The sequence below is a fragment of the Saimiri boliviensis genome, chromosome 13, assembly GCF_048565385.1.
Source record: "Saimiri boliviensis isolate mSaiBol1 chromosome 13, mSaiBol1.pri, whole genome shotgun sequence".
NCBI classification, from domain to species: Eukaryota; Metazoa; Chordata; class Mammalia; order Primates; family Cebidae; genus Saimiri; species Saimiri boliviensis.
The window spans coordinates 102,755,950-102,769,560 of record NC_133461.1 but is presented as its reverse complement, the minus strand read 5'-3'; the positions used below and the strand labels follow the sequence as shown (position 1 = coordinate 102,769,560).

The window sequence follows — 13,611 nt, the reverse complement described above, 5'->3', positions numbered from 1 at the left end:
CAAAAGTTTAATTAGTCCCCCTTTCTAAGCTGTCACTAATCACTTGCATTTTTTAAATAATCTCCATGGATTCAGAAAACCAAAAACAACTGCTATGTCTGTTTCTGTTAAACACATGCCAAACATATCCCAGGCTGGAGTGCTGGGGTGCCATCATAGCTCACTGCAGCCTCCGACTCCTGGGCTCAAGCGATCCTCCCACCTCAGCCTCCCGAGTAGCTGGGACTACAGGCTCACACTACCATGCCCAGCTAATATCTTTATTTTTTTGTAGAGATGGGGTCTTGCTATGTTGCTCAGGCTGGTCTCAAACTCCTGAGCTCAAGTGATCCTCCTGCCTCAGCCTCCCCAAGTGCTGGGATAAAGTCATGAGCTACAACACTTGGCCCCTGATATGGTAGTCTTGAAGCCAAGATCAAAACTCTGATAGCTAAAGAGTTGGAAGCAGTGCTCTAAGCAGAGGGAACTATGTATGCAGAGACCTTGTATGGGTCCAGCAAGGCAAAATGCAGGACTAAGGTTGCAAGTGTCTGGAGCAGCAGGGGTGAGAGGGCACTTGGATCAAGGGGCCAGTCTATGTGGACCCTTGCTGGCCATGTTTGCCCTCATCCTAAGAGTACAGTGAAGCCATCAGAAGGTCTTAATCAAGGGTTAATACAATGAAGCTTGTGTTTTGGGAAGGTCACTTTGCTGACCTCATAAGGGAACCAGACTGCATGTGGCTAGGTCAGTTAAGAGCATTCCACATCACAGATGATGGTAGCTTAGACTATGGTGGTGACTTGGGATGGAGAGAAGAGGATCCATGAGAGAATTTTATGTAAAATGTTAGGATCGGGTGATAGTTTGGATTGAGGTGAAGGGCAGGGGAAAGGGGGCTAAGAATGACTTCAAGGTTTCCAGTGGAAATGGAATGGACAGTGATGCCATTCTTTGAGCTGGGGAATACTGGAAAAGAACCAAACTGGTTTAGTAGGGAAGACCATGAGCTGGAGATGACCCTAAGAGCCTGAAAATACCCTTGAGATCTCAAAAACATGTCAGGGAGTTAGTCGGACTAATGGAAATGTAGCGCACAGGAAACTAAAGAAAGGTAAATTTGTGGTTTTTTTGTTTCTTTGGTTTTTTTTTTTTTTTTTTTGCTTTGTGACTGTCTCGCTTTGTCACCCAGGCTGGAGTGCAGTGGCATGATTTCAGTGCACTGCAACCTCCACCTCCCGGGTTCAAGCGATTCTCTTGCCTTAGCCTCCCAGGTAGCTGAAAGTACAGGCATGCACCACCAAGCCTGGCTAATTTTTGCATGTTTAGTAGAGACAGGGTTTCACCATGTTGGCCTGGCTGGCCTCAAACTCCTGACCTCAAGCGTTCCACCTGCCTTGGCCTCCCAAAATGCTGGGATTACAGGTGTGAGCCACTGCGCCTGGCACAAGAAAGGTAAATTTGTGCATCACTGTCACACGGATGGGAATTCTGACCCAGTGGCTCTTCAGTCTGGGAAGACAGATCCCTACAACTGGGCCTATGGATCCATTAAATTCTTCACAGGTGATTTTCAGATGCCGTGAGAATTGGCATTCTGTGCTCTAACCACTTGTGTTTCACAACATGTCTTTCTCCCTGCTCATGCAACCTGTTCATCTTGTCTGTTTTTTATTTTTTGTGTTTTTAATTCCTTGTAGATACCGCTTACTCTTAAAAGCTTCAGCTGGTCTCTTCCTTTGGGTGTTTCCCAACTCATTATCTTTGACTGTGGCATTTCTCCTGCCCACTGGTCTTCAGGTTTCAGTTTCTACAGTTCATATTTACTTGGGTGTCTCACGATGACTTCAGATGCAGAATGTCTCAAACCAGGCGCATCTTCTTTGCAACATTTTTTCATTTCTCCTATTTTTTTTCAAATCACTGAAGCTACAAACGTTGATGTCATTGTTGTTTCTCCTCTGTTTTATTCCTTCTTACCATTACAGCTGTTAACTCCAGAGATTCATGCTCTCAGATTGGGGTACTGCAGTAAGCTGTGGCCTGATAAGAGTGTGAGCTTAGGAGTCAGACCTCCTTCAAAACCTGGCATCTCTTCTTATCTCTAAGACCTTGGACAATTTACTTAACCACCCTGACTCTGCTTTCTATTTTCTACAATGGTCTTAAAATGCTCCTTGACCTATTAGGTGATTGTAGGGATTAGCAGTAATTTATGTAGAAAGCACTTTCTACAGTTCTTAGCAAATAAAGGACACCTAGTAAATGGTAAATACTGTTATTGTGAATGGACCTTCTTGCCTTGACTGCCTCGCTCTCTCTCTACTCTGTTTGCTACACGTTACTCTTTTCAAAACACTGGTATTATGCAGCCTCACTTTTCTTTGTCTCTTTGTATATTTTTTAATAGTATTTTTCCCTGTAGTTATTGATGAATACATCTTATTTCCCCTTCTGGTAAGTTCTGTGGGTCCAGGCTTTGTGTTAGTCATCATTTTCTGTTTTCTTCTCATCTGATCCTTCACCCAGGCTTAGCACAGGGTCTTAGGCATCATGGATATTTAATAAATACCCATTGAACCTTATTATGGCTTTACTCATTGTGTATTCTGGCTTCTTGTTGAACACACTGTGTTCGGTTGTGCAATTAGGACAACATAATTGGGCCCCACATCCAGCCTGATTCCCCACTACTTCACTTTGAGAACCTACCTGAGTTAGCTAGATCTTCAGCAAGTCATTATAGATACCATCTCTGTCTCTTTGCTCATCCCACTCTCTGAATCTGAAATGCCCCCTCATTCATCCTGCCCACTTGACTGGCTTGGTCTGGTTCTGCCTTGTCTGTGAAGGGTGCCCTGACAGTTCCTGCCTACACTGATGTGTTTGCTCCTTTGAATTCCTGTAGCATTTACAGTCTGAGCTGTATACCTCATCTGTGAATCATATCATATCTTGGTTGTAGGTTAATTTCCCCATCTGAAAAGTAGTAATAATGCCACCTGCCTTGCCAAGTTATTGTGGAGGTGATCACGTGAAAGAAGCAGGAGAAAGCACTTTGTAAACTGTAAAGTGCTGTGCATATCTTTCTGATTGTTTATAAATATTTATCCTTTGAATGTTACAATCTCCTTGAGTGCAGAGATTATATCTAGTAGCTCTTGTGTTTCTTCTAAAGCCCATGAGCAGTGCTGGATACACAGGAAATGTTCATCAAATACTTGTTGGCTGGATCACCATAATTTAAATGTCTGTGTGTTTTTTTTCCCTTCTAGGAGCTATTCATCACTAATGAAAGTAGAAAATATGTCTTCAAATCAGGTATGTTCAAGGGGTGTGCATAAAAGTTTGCCTTGAAATAATTCATTAAGGGTTTTTTATAATTGTGTTACTGGCCATTATTGCTTTACATGTTGCAAATAGGTGACCGTGATTTGGTAACCAGGACACCACTCAGGCTGGTTTCTGTTAGGCATTGTGCCTCCTTCCCTGTGGATGTTCTCATGTGTGTTTAAGTAGGCCATCTCAGGGAAAGAGATAGTCAGAGCCTGTGTACTGTGGAGTACAGTCCATTGATTTTATATTTATAGGACTTTATTCTTTATTTCTCCTCTTTTCTGATTGCAGGCATGCAAAAGTGCCTTTATTTATTAGTTTTCTATATCAGTGTGGCTGTAGAGTCCATAGTATAATTGAGAACAAAATTATCACCTTCACTTAAAGTAAAAGTACTTACCCTAAGATCTTACGTGACTAAGTGAAGCCTAAGTGACAAAACTGGTTGTTTTCATGTTCCTTAGGACCTGAGATATAAACAGATGGTGACCTGTAACACAGTACTGAAAGGATCTTCTTAACATCACAGCTAACTATTTGATTGGAATTATGTCAGAGAATCACCGTCCTTGAGGACTGTTCTTCCTAAAATTTGAGTTGTCTAGAGATAGCACAATTTAGCTGCTATTGAATAGTCTGCAGAAAATGGAAACTGGGCAGATATATTTGGGATTTTGCATGTTTCATAGTATAGTTTAAAAATATAGTCACCCCTCAGAAGCTGTGGGGGACTGGTTCCAGGACTCACTAAAGCTACCAAATCCTAGTATGCTTGAGTCCCTTGTGTAAAATGGACTAATGCACATCCCTCCATATACTTCAAGTTCTCTATAGATTACTTATAATACCTACTTAGTGTAAATACTATGTAAATAGTAGTCATACTTTTGTTTTTTTTATTTATATTATTTTTATTGTATTTTTTAAATTGTTTTTTTTCCTCTAAGTATATTTTAGCTGAGGTTGGTTGAATTCACAGATAAGGAAACCAAGGACCAACTGTAACGGAATTTAAGATCCCTTATAAATCATCTAGTCAAGCCCCAGATTTAGTGCATGAATTAGAATTAACGGGATTTTATGTCTTGTTTATATCTATATCACTTTCTAAAAAGCTATAAGAACAACATTCTTATTCCCATCTCTAAACTAAATTTATGAGGCTCCTTTATGAATCAGAGATGTTTCTTTATAATTTTTTCCTGAAAATTTCCAGAATAACATTATTAAATGAAATACAGCTTTGAATTTGAAGTTTAGAGACTTAACTGTTATTTGCTAATCGGAGAAGATTAAAAATCCCTTGGGCAAGGGAGCTTTGTCATAGCAGTTGGGTTAGATCCTAAAAAAAAGTCATTTAACCTCTCTGAGGGAGTAAAATGGAGACATATTACTTCACAGGGCTGCTTCAGGATTTAAGCAGAGACACATCTATGTGAAAGTCTTCCTTGACCTACTCTGTAAATAGTCATATTTTTATACCTTATCCATATAGTCTTTGTTGCTGTTTTTCCAGAGTATCAGTATGAAAAGATGAGATGTGTTTAATCCTTTCTGAAACCTAGTTTTAGATTTCTTGAAACTACTGGAACAATTTAACAGCTAAACAGAAGTCTCTAACATACCACAACTCAGATGTCATTGTTGTGATTATTTTGCTTATTGAAGTTTTCCATATTTTAAAGGCTACTTTGCACCGGAAAGCTAGCCCGCATATTATTTCATGATCTTAGTTGTTTCATTCTCATCATTATTGATTTTTAAAGTTGTATATATTTATAGTTGAGAAATAAATACACACACATATATACATAAATACATACGCAAACACCATCTGACCAGTGACAGATGTTAAAAGTCCCAAGACTAAGAAATTGAATTTGTAGCCCAAAAGATTGTTAACCTTTCTACCCTTCCTCTCCCTCTGTTGCTTGCAACCTCTGTTCCTGAGTTCCAAGTGTGAATAAGGTTCAAGATTCCAAGGAAGTTTTGCACTGGGTGTTTTTATTCTCTCTTTCAGTGAAAATGTTTTTATAGTTTTTCTCCATAGTTTAAAAGAACAGACTAATTATCCTTAGAAACATCTTTTGTTAAGGGATACAGATGTTTGTATTTTGTTTTTGTTTTCCATAAGTTATTGGGGTACAGGTGATATACGTCTACATGAGTAAGTTCTTTAGTGGTGATTTGTGAGATTTTGGTACATCCATCACTAAGCAGTATACACTGAACCATATTTGTAGTCTTTTATCCCTCACCCCTGCCTACTCTTGCCCCTGAGTCCCCAAAGTTCATTGTATCATTATGCCTTTGCATCCTCATAGCTTAACTCCCACATATCAGTGAGAACATACAGTGTTTAGTTTTCCATTCCTGAGTTAATTCACTTAGAATAATAGACTCCAATCTCATCCAGGTCACTGCAAATGCTGTTAATTCATTCCTTTTTATGGTTGCATATTCCATCATATATATATATATATATATATATATATATATATATATATATATATGTATGTATATATACACACACACACACACACACACACACACCACAGTTTCTTTATCCACTCGTTGATTGATGGGCATTTGGGTTGATTTCACGATTTTGCTATTGTGAATCGTGCCATTATAAACATGCATGTGCAAGTATCTTTTCTGAATTATGACTTCTCCTCTGGGTAGAAACCCAGTAGTGGGATTGCTGGATCAAACAGTAGTTCTACTGTTAGTTTTTTAAGCAATCTCCACACTGTTTCCCATAGTGGCTGTACTAGTTTACGTTCCCACCAGCAGTGTAGAAGTATAAGGGATACAGATGTTTCGTGATCCAATTTAGAATGTGACCAGTTGTTTTTTCAGTTAAAGGCAAGTGTTTATATAATACAGGACTTAAGTTTTAATTTAGCTTATATAGGTTCATCAAGAAGAATAATTACTGTAATTCCAAAACATAGCCCCAGACAAGGGGGAACTCTGCAAATCTAACCCACAGCCTTTATAGGGAATGACATACTTTCGTTGATAACAACCCAAACTATCTTACTGAGTTGTTCATCTTCAGTGTTTGGGATCTGAAACTGACATTTAAAGATATTAATGACCCTTTCAAACATCGCTACTGCTTTTATTTCAGATTAAGACTCTAGGGTGATCATCGTCTTGGCACCTGGATGATCGCCCTACAGTCTGCTCTTTGTGTAGTTGTTGAAGGCATTTTTACTGTGGCTTCAGTTCATTGTGCTAATGGAAGAGACGCACAGAGAAAACCACTAAGTGAAGCTGGAGCTAAAACCAGACTTCACAGGAACCAATGCTTTCTACCAGTATCGTATTTCTCTACCATCTTTAGTAAGGGCTATTTAGATAGGCCTTAGTCTGATACCTTTGTCTAACAACGCTCGTGTCAAGCAATGGGAAAGAGAAAGAAGATAAAACAAATGCAGTATTCAGGTTGTGACACTGGCATGCGAATCAGAATGCACACTCTTAGTGAATGTTGGCCAGAAAGGAGTCAGGGCTCTACCTTCCTGCATGGCCTTTAGGACTTGCTCATAAGGCACACGATAAAATCAGTCCTTTTGTGCTGTATACCATCACGCACGTTTTTTAAATTAAAAAATGTGGCAAACCAGCTAACTTGGCAAACTTGCCTATGTTTGACTTCTAATGGCCTTTCCTATTAAAAAAGAAAAAGAGATCAGAGCCATGTTGTGAAGTCACACATCTGTGACAATGTTGATGATTAAATTACTGGCACCTGGACCAGAAATATTTTGCATATTGGCAGAATTGTTGGCATGAGGCTATTGAGGCAGCGTTTGCTTAGTACATTTGTTGAAGGATCTGTCATGTTTTCTTATAGTCACATTTGCTTTGCACTATACTTGGTCAGGTGGGATCTACTTTATTATTTAGAAATCAGTAGTCATTTGTTGCTGTATAATCAGGCCACGTAATGACACCTCACAGATATAGCTGCTAATTCCACTCTCTCAGGAAACTGACCATTTAAGATGGAGAAGTGATGAGTCAATGTAGTTATTTCACTTTCTGAACTCAGCGACTGAGATGAGAAGGCAGCTCGCTAATTAAGATAATTGTAAGTGTTAATGTCGAGTTATTTTCAGGGCTTTGATGGTCTTGTTTTTTTGTTTCCTACAGGATGGCAATGATTCAGATGAATTCATGTAAAAGGAGAAAAGGACCTTTGAAGAAGTGAATGTAGAGACAGTGGCAGACCTTTTGGTTTCATCTGTGTCCTGAAGCATAAAATACTACCAAAATTCCACCTTCATCCTACCCAGAAATTATTGATTGTGGACTTTTAAAAAAATTGTACCTTTTTAGCTGACAGAAAAGGATCAGATATGTATAAATAGTTGAACTCGACAGCATATAACTTAAAGCGAAAATGTTTTTGCCAGGACATGTCTTGGTACCTTGTGAAAGCTAACTGCTCTTATTCTTGAGATAGACTTTCAAATGAACCAACTCTGAGAAGTACTTCTGTTGCTGTGGTCCATCCCTGAAAACAGATGTCTTGAAACACTTTTCATATTCTTAAAATAATCTTCACTTCTGTTAAGAAGAACATGTTGGTGGGTAATTATGCGAACGTCTCCGTGTCCCTGACTTCTTGATTAGAAAAAAGGGCATCTGGGTTTTGAAAAGGAGATTTTCAGAAGATTGTTGGCTTCAGTATTCACATTGCATCGTGTCAGCTGGGACTGTTAGCTTAGTGACCCTCAGCTCAGTCTGTCCTGGCTTTTACGTCCTTGCTTCCTCTGAGCAGGGGCCTCCCTCTTAGTCTCATCATATTTAAAGAAACTGATGCTGTTCATCCAGGTGGGGCCTGTGGCAGTTATTGCCTGAGCACCAAGTAAGCCAAGCCACCTATGCGACAGCTTCTGGACGCAGGAGTAATTTCTCTGCACTGGGGTAAAACAGGAAGGAGTGCTCTGTTGATCCTTTGGGAGATGTAGGTTACCTGATGTGTGCCTTGGGATGCAGCATGAAGCAGAAATCCGTATTGCAATTGTGATTTTAGAAGGAACTAAGCATTTCACTAGCCAACCAAGTAATTATTTTGTTTACCCGGAAATCATATTTGAGTTGTAACCCCAGAGTTCAATTTCTCATTGTAGATTCAGCAACTTACTATGTAGCATTACTTCTCACTTGAACCACTCACTATCTGTTGTGATTCTAAGCAGAAGACATCTTTTGATTACAGTACGTAAGGCAACCCCTGTAGAATGAGACAAAACCGGGAGAAAGAGAACAAAGCCTTTAGGACCAGAGGCATACACGTGGACGTTTTACTCACCCCACAGCAGCAAGAATGACCAGCAGGTATTCCACCTGTAGTAGCACTTTGGAACTGTGGGCAAAACCGAAAGGCTAGTGTCCCCATTTGTTCCACACTGGTGTATGGGGTTGAACTGGAAAATTCCCTGAGGCGTAATTCATTGGCCAAATTTTGAGAGGGTATAGAAGATGAGTGGTTTTGGGTATGTGTTTAATGATATTCAGCTTGACGTTCTGCAATTTTAAAAGTTATAATAAACTATCTTTTTTTTTTTTTAATCTGGAAGGACAGTGATAAATGAATTCTTAGAATTTGCTATAAAAAGAGTAGCCCCCATCTACAAGCTGGTTTTGAAGGAGATCTTGCTGTAAACCTCATTCATCATAGGCACAGTCTGACGGGTTCTGTTGGGGGCTATCATCTTTCTCCTCCTCTGCTAAATGCCTCATTTCTTCCAGATGCTGACTGGGTCAAAGGGATGCCCTTTCTCAGACATATTCTTGATTGACTGTGAATTTGTAGCTGTGCTCCTTCCGTGCTTCCAAGGAGTCCGGCTGCTACAGAACTCCTCGGTACCCCACATTGCAACACATGTAGATAGCACTTTTGAAGAGTACATAAATTTTTACTGCAGTATGAGAGGTCCCAGGGCTCACATTTTAAACATTTCCTAACTCCCAGCTTACGCTGGTTTAAAATGTTCAGGTCTGTCTGCTGAATTCTCTAGATGAATTCATAGCTCTCCAACCTCCTCTGTGCTGATTCCCACGCCCCCAACCCCCAGCCTCTGTGTTTTATTTTTTCCCCATCTCTGTTGGTCCCAGGGAAAGCAAGGATGTTTTCTTTGGAGGACATAATAGGTTCACTGCCCACAGGTCAAATTGTTGGCATTGAACTCCTCTCATTTCTTGCTATTGGATTGTTTCCTAAACGTTGGATAGGAGAATTAGATATTGTTGCTATTTTTATGAGCTGTGTCCTTGATCAAATCTCTGCTGTGGGTCTGAGTCACTATGCTAACACCGTCTTCAGTTTCAACACTGATCGGCATGCAGGCGAGGGTCACGTTTAATTTACTTCACTAACTGCTGTATTATATTCTAATAGCTTTAGACTTCACATTTCTTATCCTCCTTTGTCTAGACTTGGGATCTTTGGGCAAGAGAGCTTTGTCATAGTGGTTGGGCTGGAACAAATGTTGAGAAGTTGATCAGAAAGCATTGAGATTAGCAGAATAGGTGATGGACATTAAGAACCCAGTGTCCATGTGTTTTGTTGTACTGTCTTTAACTCGTTCTTGAAGCATAGATTTCAGTGAGCCTTTCAGCTGTTCAGTGCCAGCAGTTTTCCCCTACTCAGGAAAGATGGTGTGAGCCGTATACCCAGCAGGATGGGACAGGGAGAGTTTTAGCTGCAGCTTCTAGTTTAAGAGCAAAGCCCTTCCTCTCAGCGTTGCATGTGTCTGAGAGGGGAAGCTCTTGTTTTCCAAGCTGGAACCGTTTATGGGGAAAACTGAGCAGGGTGGCAAAATGGAAAAGGAACAATTTTCTAGTTTTTCCTGACCCATGATATTGAGGCCTGCTTTGTCTTTCATTTGCAGTACAGCATGTGAATAACAATTTCTGTATTCAAAATGATCGTATTAGAGTGACTGCGTGACCTTTGATTTTAAAGCAGACTAAAACCGGACCAGACAACAATGAAAATATAAAATTAGAAACTTAAATTCCAAGCTGAATTTCAGCTGTGACTCACCTAACTCCAGTGAATAGGTGGCAGCTCAGAAACAAGGATGGTACTGCTGCTGCGGGAGCGAGCTCACATCCAGCTGGCACTTCGTGAGAGCTCTTTCCTGCCAACCACGTGTGAGTTCTGCGTGGGCAAGACTTGTATGTGTGCTCTGTCATTTTGAAAGGGAAATGATGCCAATCCCAGACGCAGCATGTCCTGAATGATCTGTAAAATATAATAAAAGCTTATAGTTTGAGTAGAACTCTATGTGTGTGAGAGAGAGATTTCACTTTTTACTTTTCTCCTGCAAATCTCAGTCTACTGATGGGATGTGCCTGCTTATTTTAGGCAAGTTGGGCACAGCTTACATCCCCATGTGATGATGCCGTTCACGCAGTCATAGCAGGAGCAAATCATAGTAAAGGGAAGGTCGCTCAAGAATTCCAGGAAGGGGCTGGAAAAAGCCAGAGCTGAAAGTCCATGATAGTTGAACACTAGCATTGGGAGTTTATAACTTGACCCTCTGCTCTCCCAGAATTCCTGGGAGTCTGCCTGAAATTTTGGCCAAGGCGAGCCTGCAAATGTGAAGACTTCCTGATGGTTTCATGGATGAATGTACGACTATGGATTTTGTTGTGTTTTGATAGATTCTCTTTTTTAGGACAGAACTTCCACTAATGTGGGAATGCTGGCAGGGAGGTCTTAGGGTTAAGGGAGCCACACAAACATGTAAGTTTTTCTCCCAGCTATAAAAGCATATTTGAATTCTTAAATGTTTATTAGAGCACAATTGGGTTACATTTTTAGTCAGGGCAATACCTGCATCCTTTGATTTTAACTCCTTTAGCTACTAGAGTTCTGGGGTTTAAATATTTAAGTAAATTAGTCTATATGGGGAATGTAGTTTGAAACCGTAATTTTTATACAGAAAATTTTAGAGATGTGTGTATATACTAGATGGCTTAGCAGTGCAATGAAGATACAAATACCTCCCTAATGCTGTCTTTTAACCTGGGTTTATCGTTAGATTACACATACCTCTTTTTCTGTCTTACATTGATTGCTTAGTTTTGTCTGATTTCATTATTGTGTCAATTATTGGAGGGACTGTAAGCTTTCTACCTTAGTGGTGTGACTATAGGTCTACTCTGTAGCCAGATGAAAAAAAGAAATGGGTCTCTGCCCTTGGCATATGCTGTGTGGCACCAACCTGGCATTTTCTGCGTTTCTTAATAGCCAAGGAATGGTGGCCAGAGGAAATGGATTGGTCACTCTAGAAATCCGTGCAGCTTCTCTAGTTCTCAAGCCTGGTGAGTGGGTGTCAATATTTAAAGCTGAAAAAGAATTCTCCAAAGTCAGTGTTGTGTTTTGTTCCATCAATCCCATCCTGTAACCACTGCATTGAAAATATAAGACTAACAGCCTGACATTTCACATCCTGCCTGGATGAGGCCTTAGCTGCTTGGGCTCCTGCTGGTGTTTTGGTTTCTGCACTAGCAGTTTCCTTTCCATAGAGAAGGCTAATATTTGCTTATGATTTCAGAAGGGAACTTGGATCTTTCAGGTGGTAAAGGCTGATCTGTCAGACTTGAAGCGTTTTGACCCTTGATGAAGACACAGTGCAGGGTCAACAGATGAAAACCACAGTCTGAAAAAGAGAAAATATTCGGGGCATCGTGCAGTGCCGGGAACCAGCCCAGCCTTGCCAGAATCGCCTTCTACTGTGAAGCCCTGATCTTCATGTAACATCCCTTCCAAACTCTGAAGTTTGTATTTTATTTTATGTACTCTGCATCAGTGAGGCTTACATAACATTTCAAAACTAGAATTGCTTTTAGAAGAGTCTTTGGAAAAGGCTGAAAGGTCTGAAATAGACAAAGGTTACCAAAAAACCTTTTTTTTTTTTCTTTTTTTGAGATGGAGTCTTGCTGTGTCGCCCAGGCTGGAATGCAATGGTGAGATCTTGGCTCACTGCAACCTCTGCCTTCCAGGCCATTCTCCTGCCTCAGCTTCCCAAGTAGCTGGGACTACAGGCCCATGCCAACATGACTGGCTAATTTTTGTGTTTTTAGTAGAGACAGGGTTTCACCATGTTGGCCAGGCTGGTCTCGAACTCATAACCTCAGGTGATCCACCTACCTGCCTCAGCCTCCCAAAGTGCTGGGATTACAGGTGTGAGCCACTGCACCCAGCCCCAAAAAAGCCTTTACTGGTGCCTATGATTAGAAAATGTTTTGTGTTTTCAACAAGAAGGGGGCAGGGGGCTCAGGGCCCTTTTCTGCCAAGGTAGACTGTTACCTGCCATGTTTAAAACCAGCCATTGGACTGAAGCTCTCACTCTAGTGGGTTACACAGCCAGTGCCACAGTCTGAGATGAACTCTGAATGATCTAGCCCAGTGGAGGAAGGGCACAACCCACCACTAGAGGGGTAAGACTGGGCTACATGTTTTAACAAAAAGCATAGGAAGTCTACGTAGCAATGGGACAGCATTCTTGACAACCCAGTAGTGCCTACAGATCACCAGAAGAGGGGGGCCTAATCTCCCAGTATAAACAAAAAAGACACAGAAAGCTTCCCTAGTAACCTGAAGGAGTTCCTAGAAACCCAGTAGCACCTCCACAGGCAGACAAGTGACCTCATCAAGCAGCTCCCTGACACCGCAGCCAGGTAAATCCACAAAAATGGGGAAAAAAACAGTGCCAAAAAGATGAAACCATCAAAGACCAGAACACCTCTTCTCCTTCAAGGGATCGCAACTCCTCAACAACACAGGATCACAACTTGACCAAGGAGTGTGACGAATTGACAGAAACAGACTTCAGAAGGTGGATAATAACAAACTTTCAGAGCTAAAGAAACACGTTCTAACTCAATGCAAAGAAACCAAAAACCTTGAAAAAAGGTTAGACAAAATGCTAACTAGAATAACGAGCTTAGAGAAGAACATAAACCACTTGATGAAGTTGAAAAACAAAGCACAAGAACACGTGAGGCAAACACAAGTTTTAATAGCCGAATCGATCAACCAGAAAAAAGGATATCAGAGATTGAAGATCAACTCGATGAAATTAAAAGAGAAGGCAAGACAAGAGAAAAAAGAGTGAAAAGAAATGAACAAAGCCTCCAAGAAATATGGGATTATGTGAAAAGACCTAATCTACGCTTGATCGGTGTACCTGAATATGATGGGGAGAATGAATCCAAGCTGGAAAACACGCTCCAGGATATTATCCAGGAGAACGTCCCAAGCCT

The 13,611-nt window shown here is 40.7% G+C and overlaps 1 protein-coding gene across 1 annotated transcript in view; it reads left to right on the top strand.

The window, feature by feature from the left end:
* CCDC25 (coiled-coil domain containing 25) overlaps positions 1–7,821 on the top strand; it is a 34,119-nt gene extending 26,298 nt beyond the window's left edge. The window contains exons 8-9 of the mRNA XM_003937208.4: positions 3,255–3,300; positions 7,480–7,821. Coding sequence (XP_003937257.1) covers positions 3,255–3,300; positions 7,480–7,509 — 76 coding nt within the window. The 3' untranslated portion in view covers positions 7,510–7,821. The remainder of the gene's footprint in view (positions 1–3,254; positions 3,301–7,479) is intronic.
* The last annotated feature ends 5,790 nt before the right edge of the window (positions 7,822–13,611 follow it).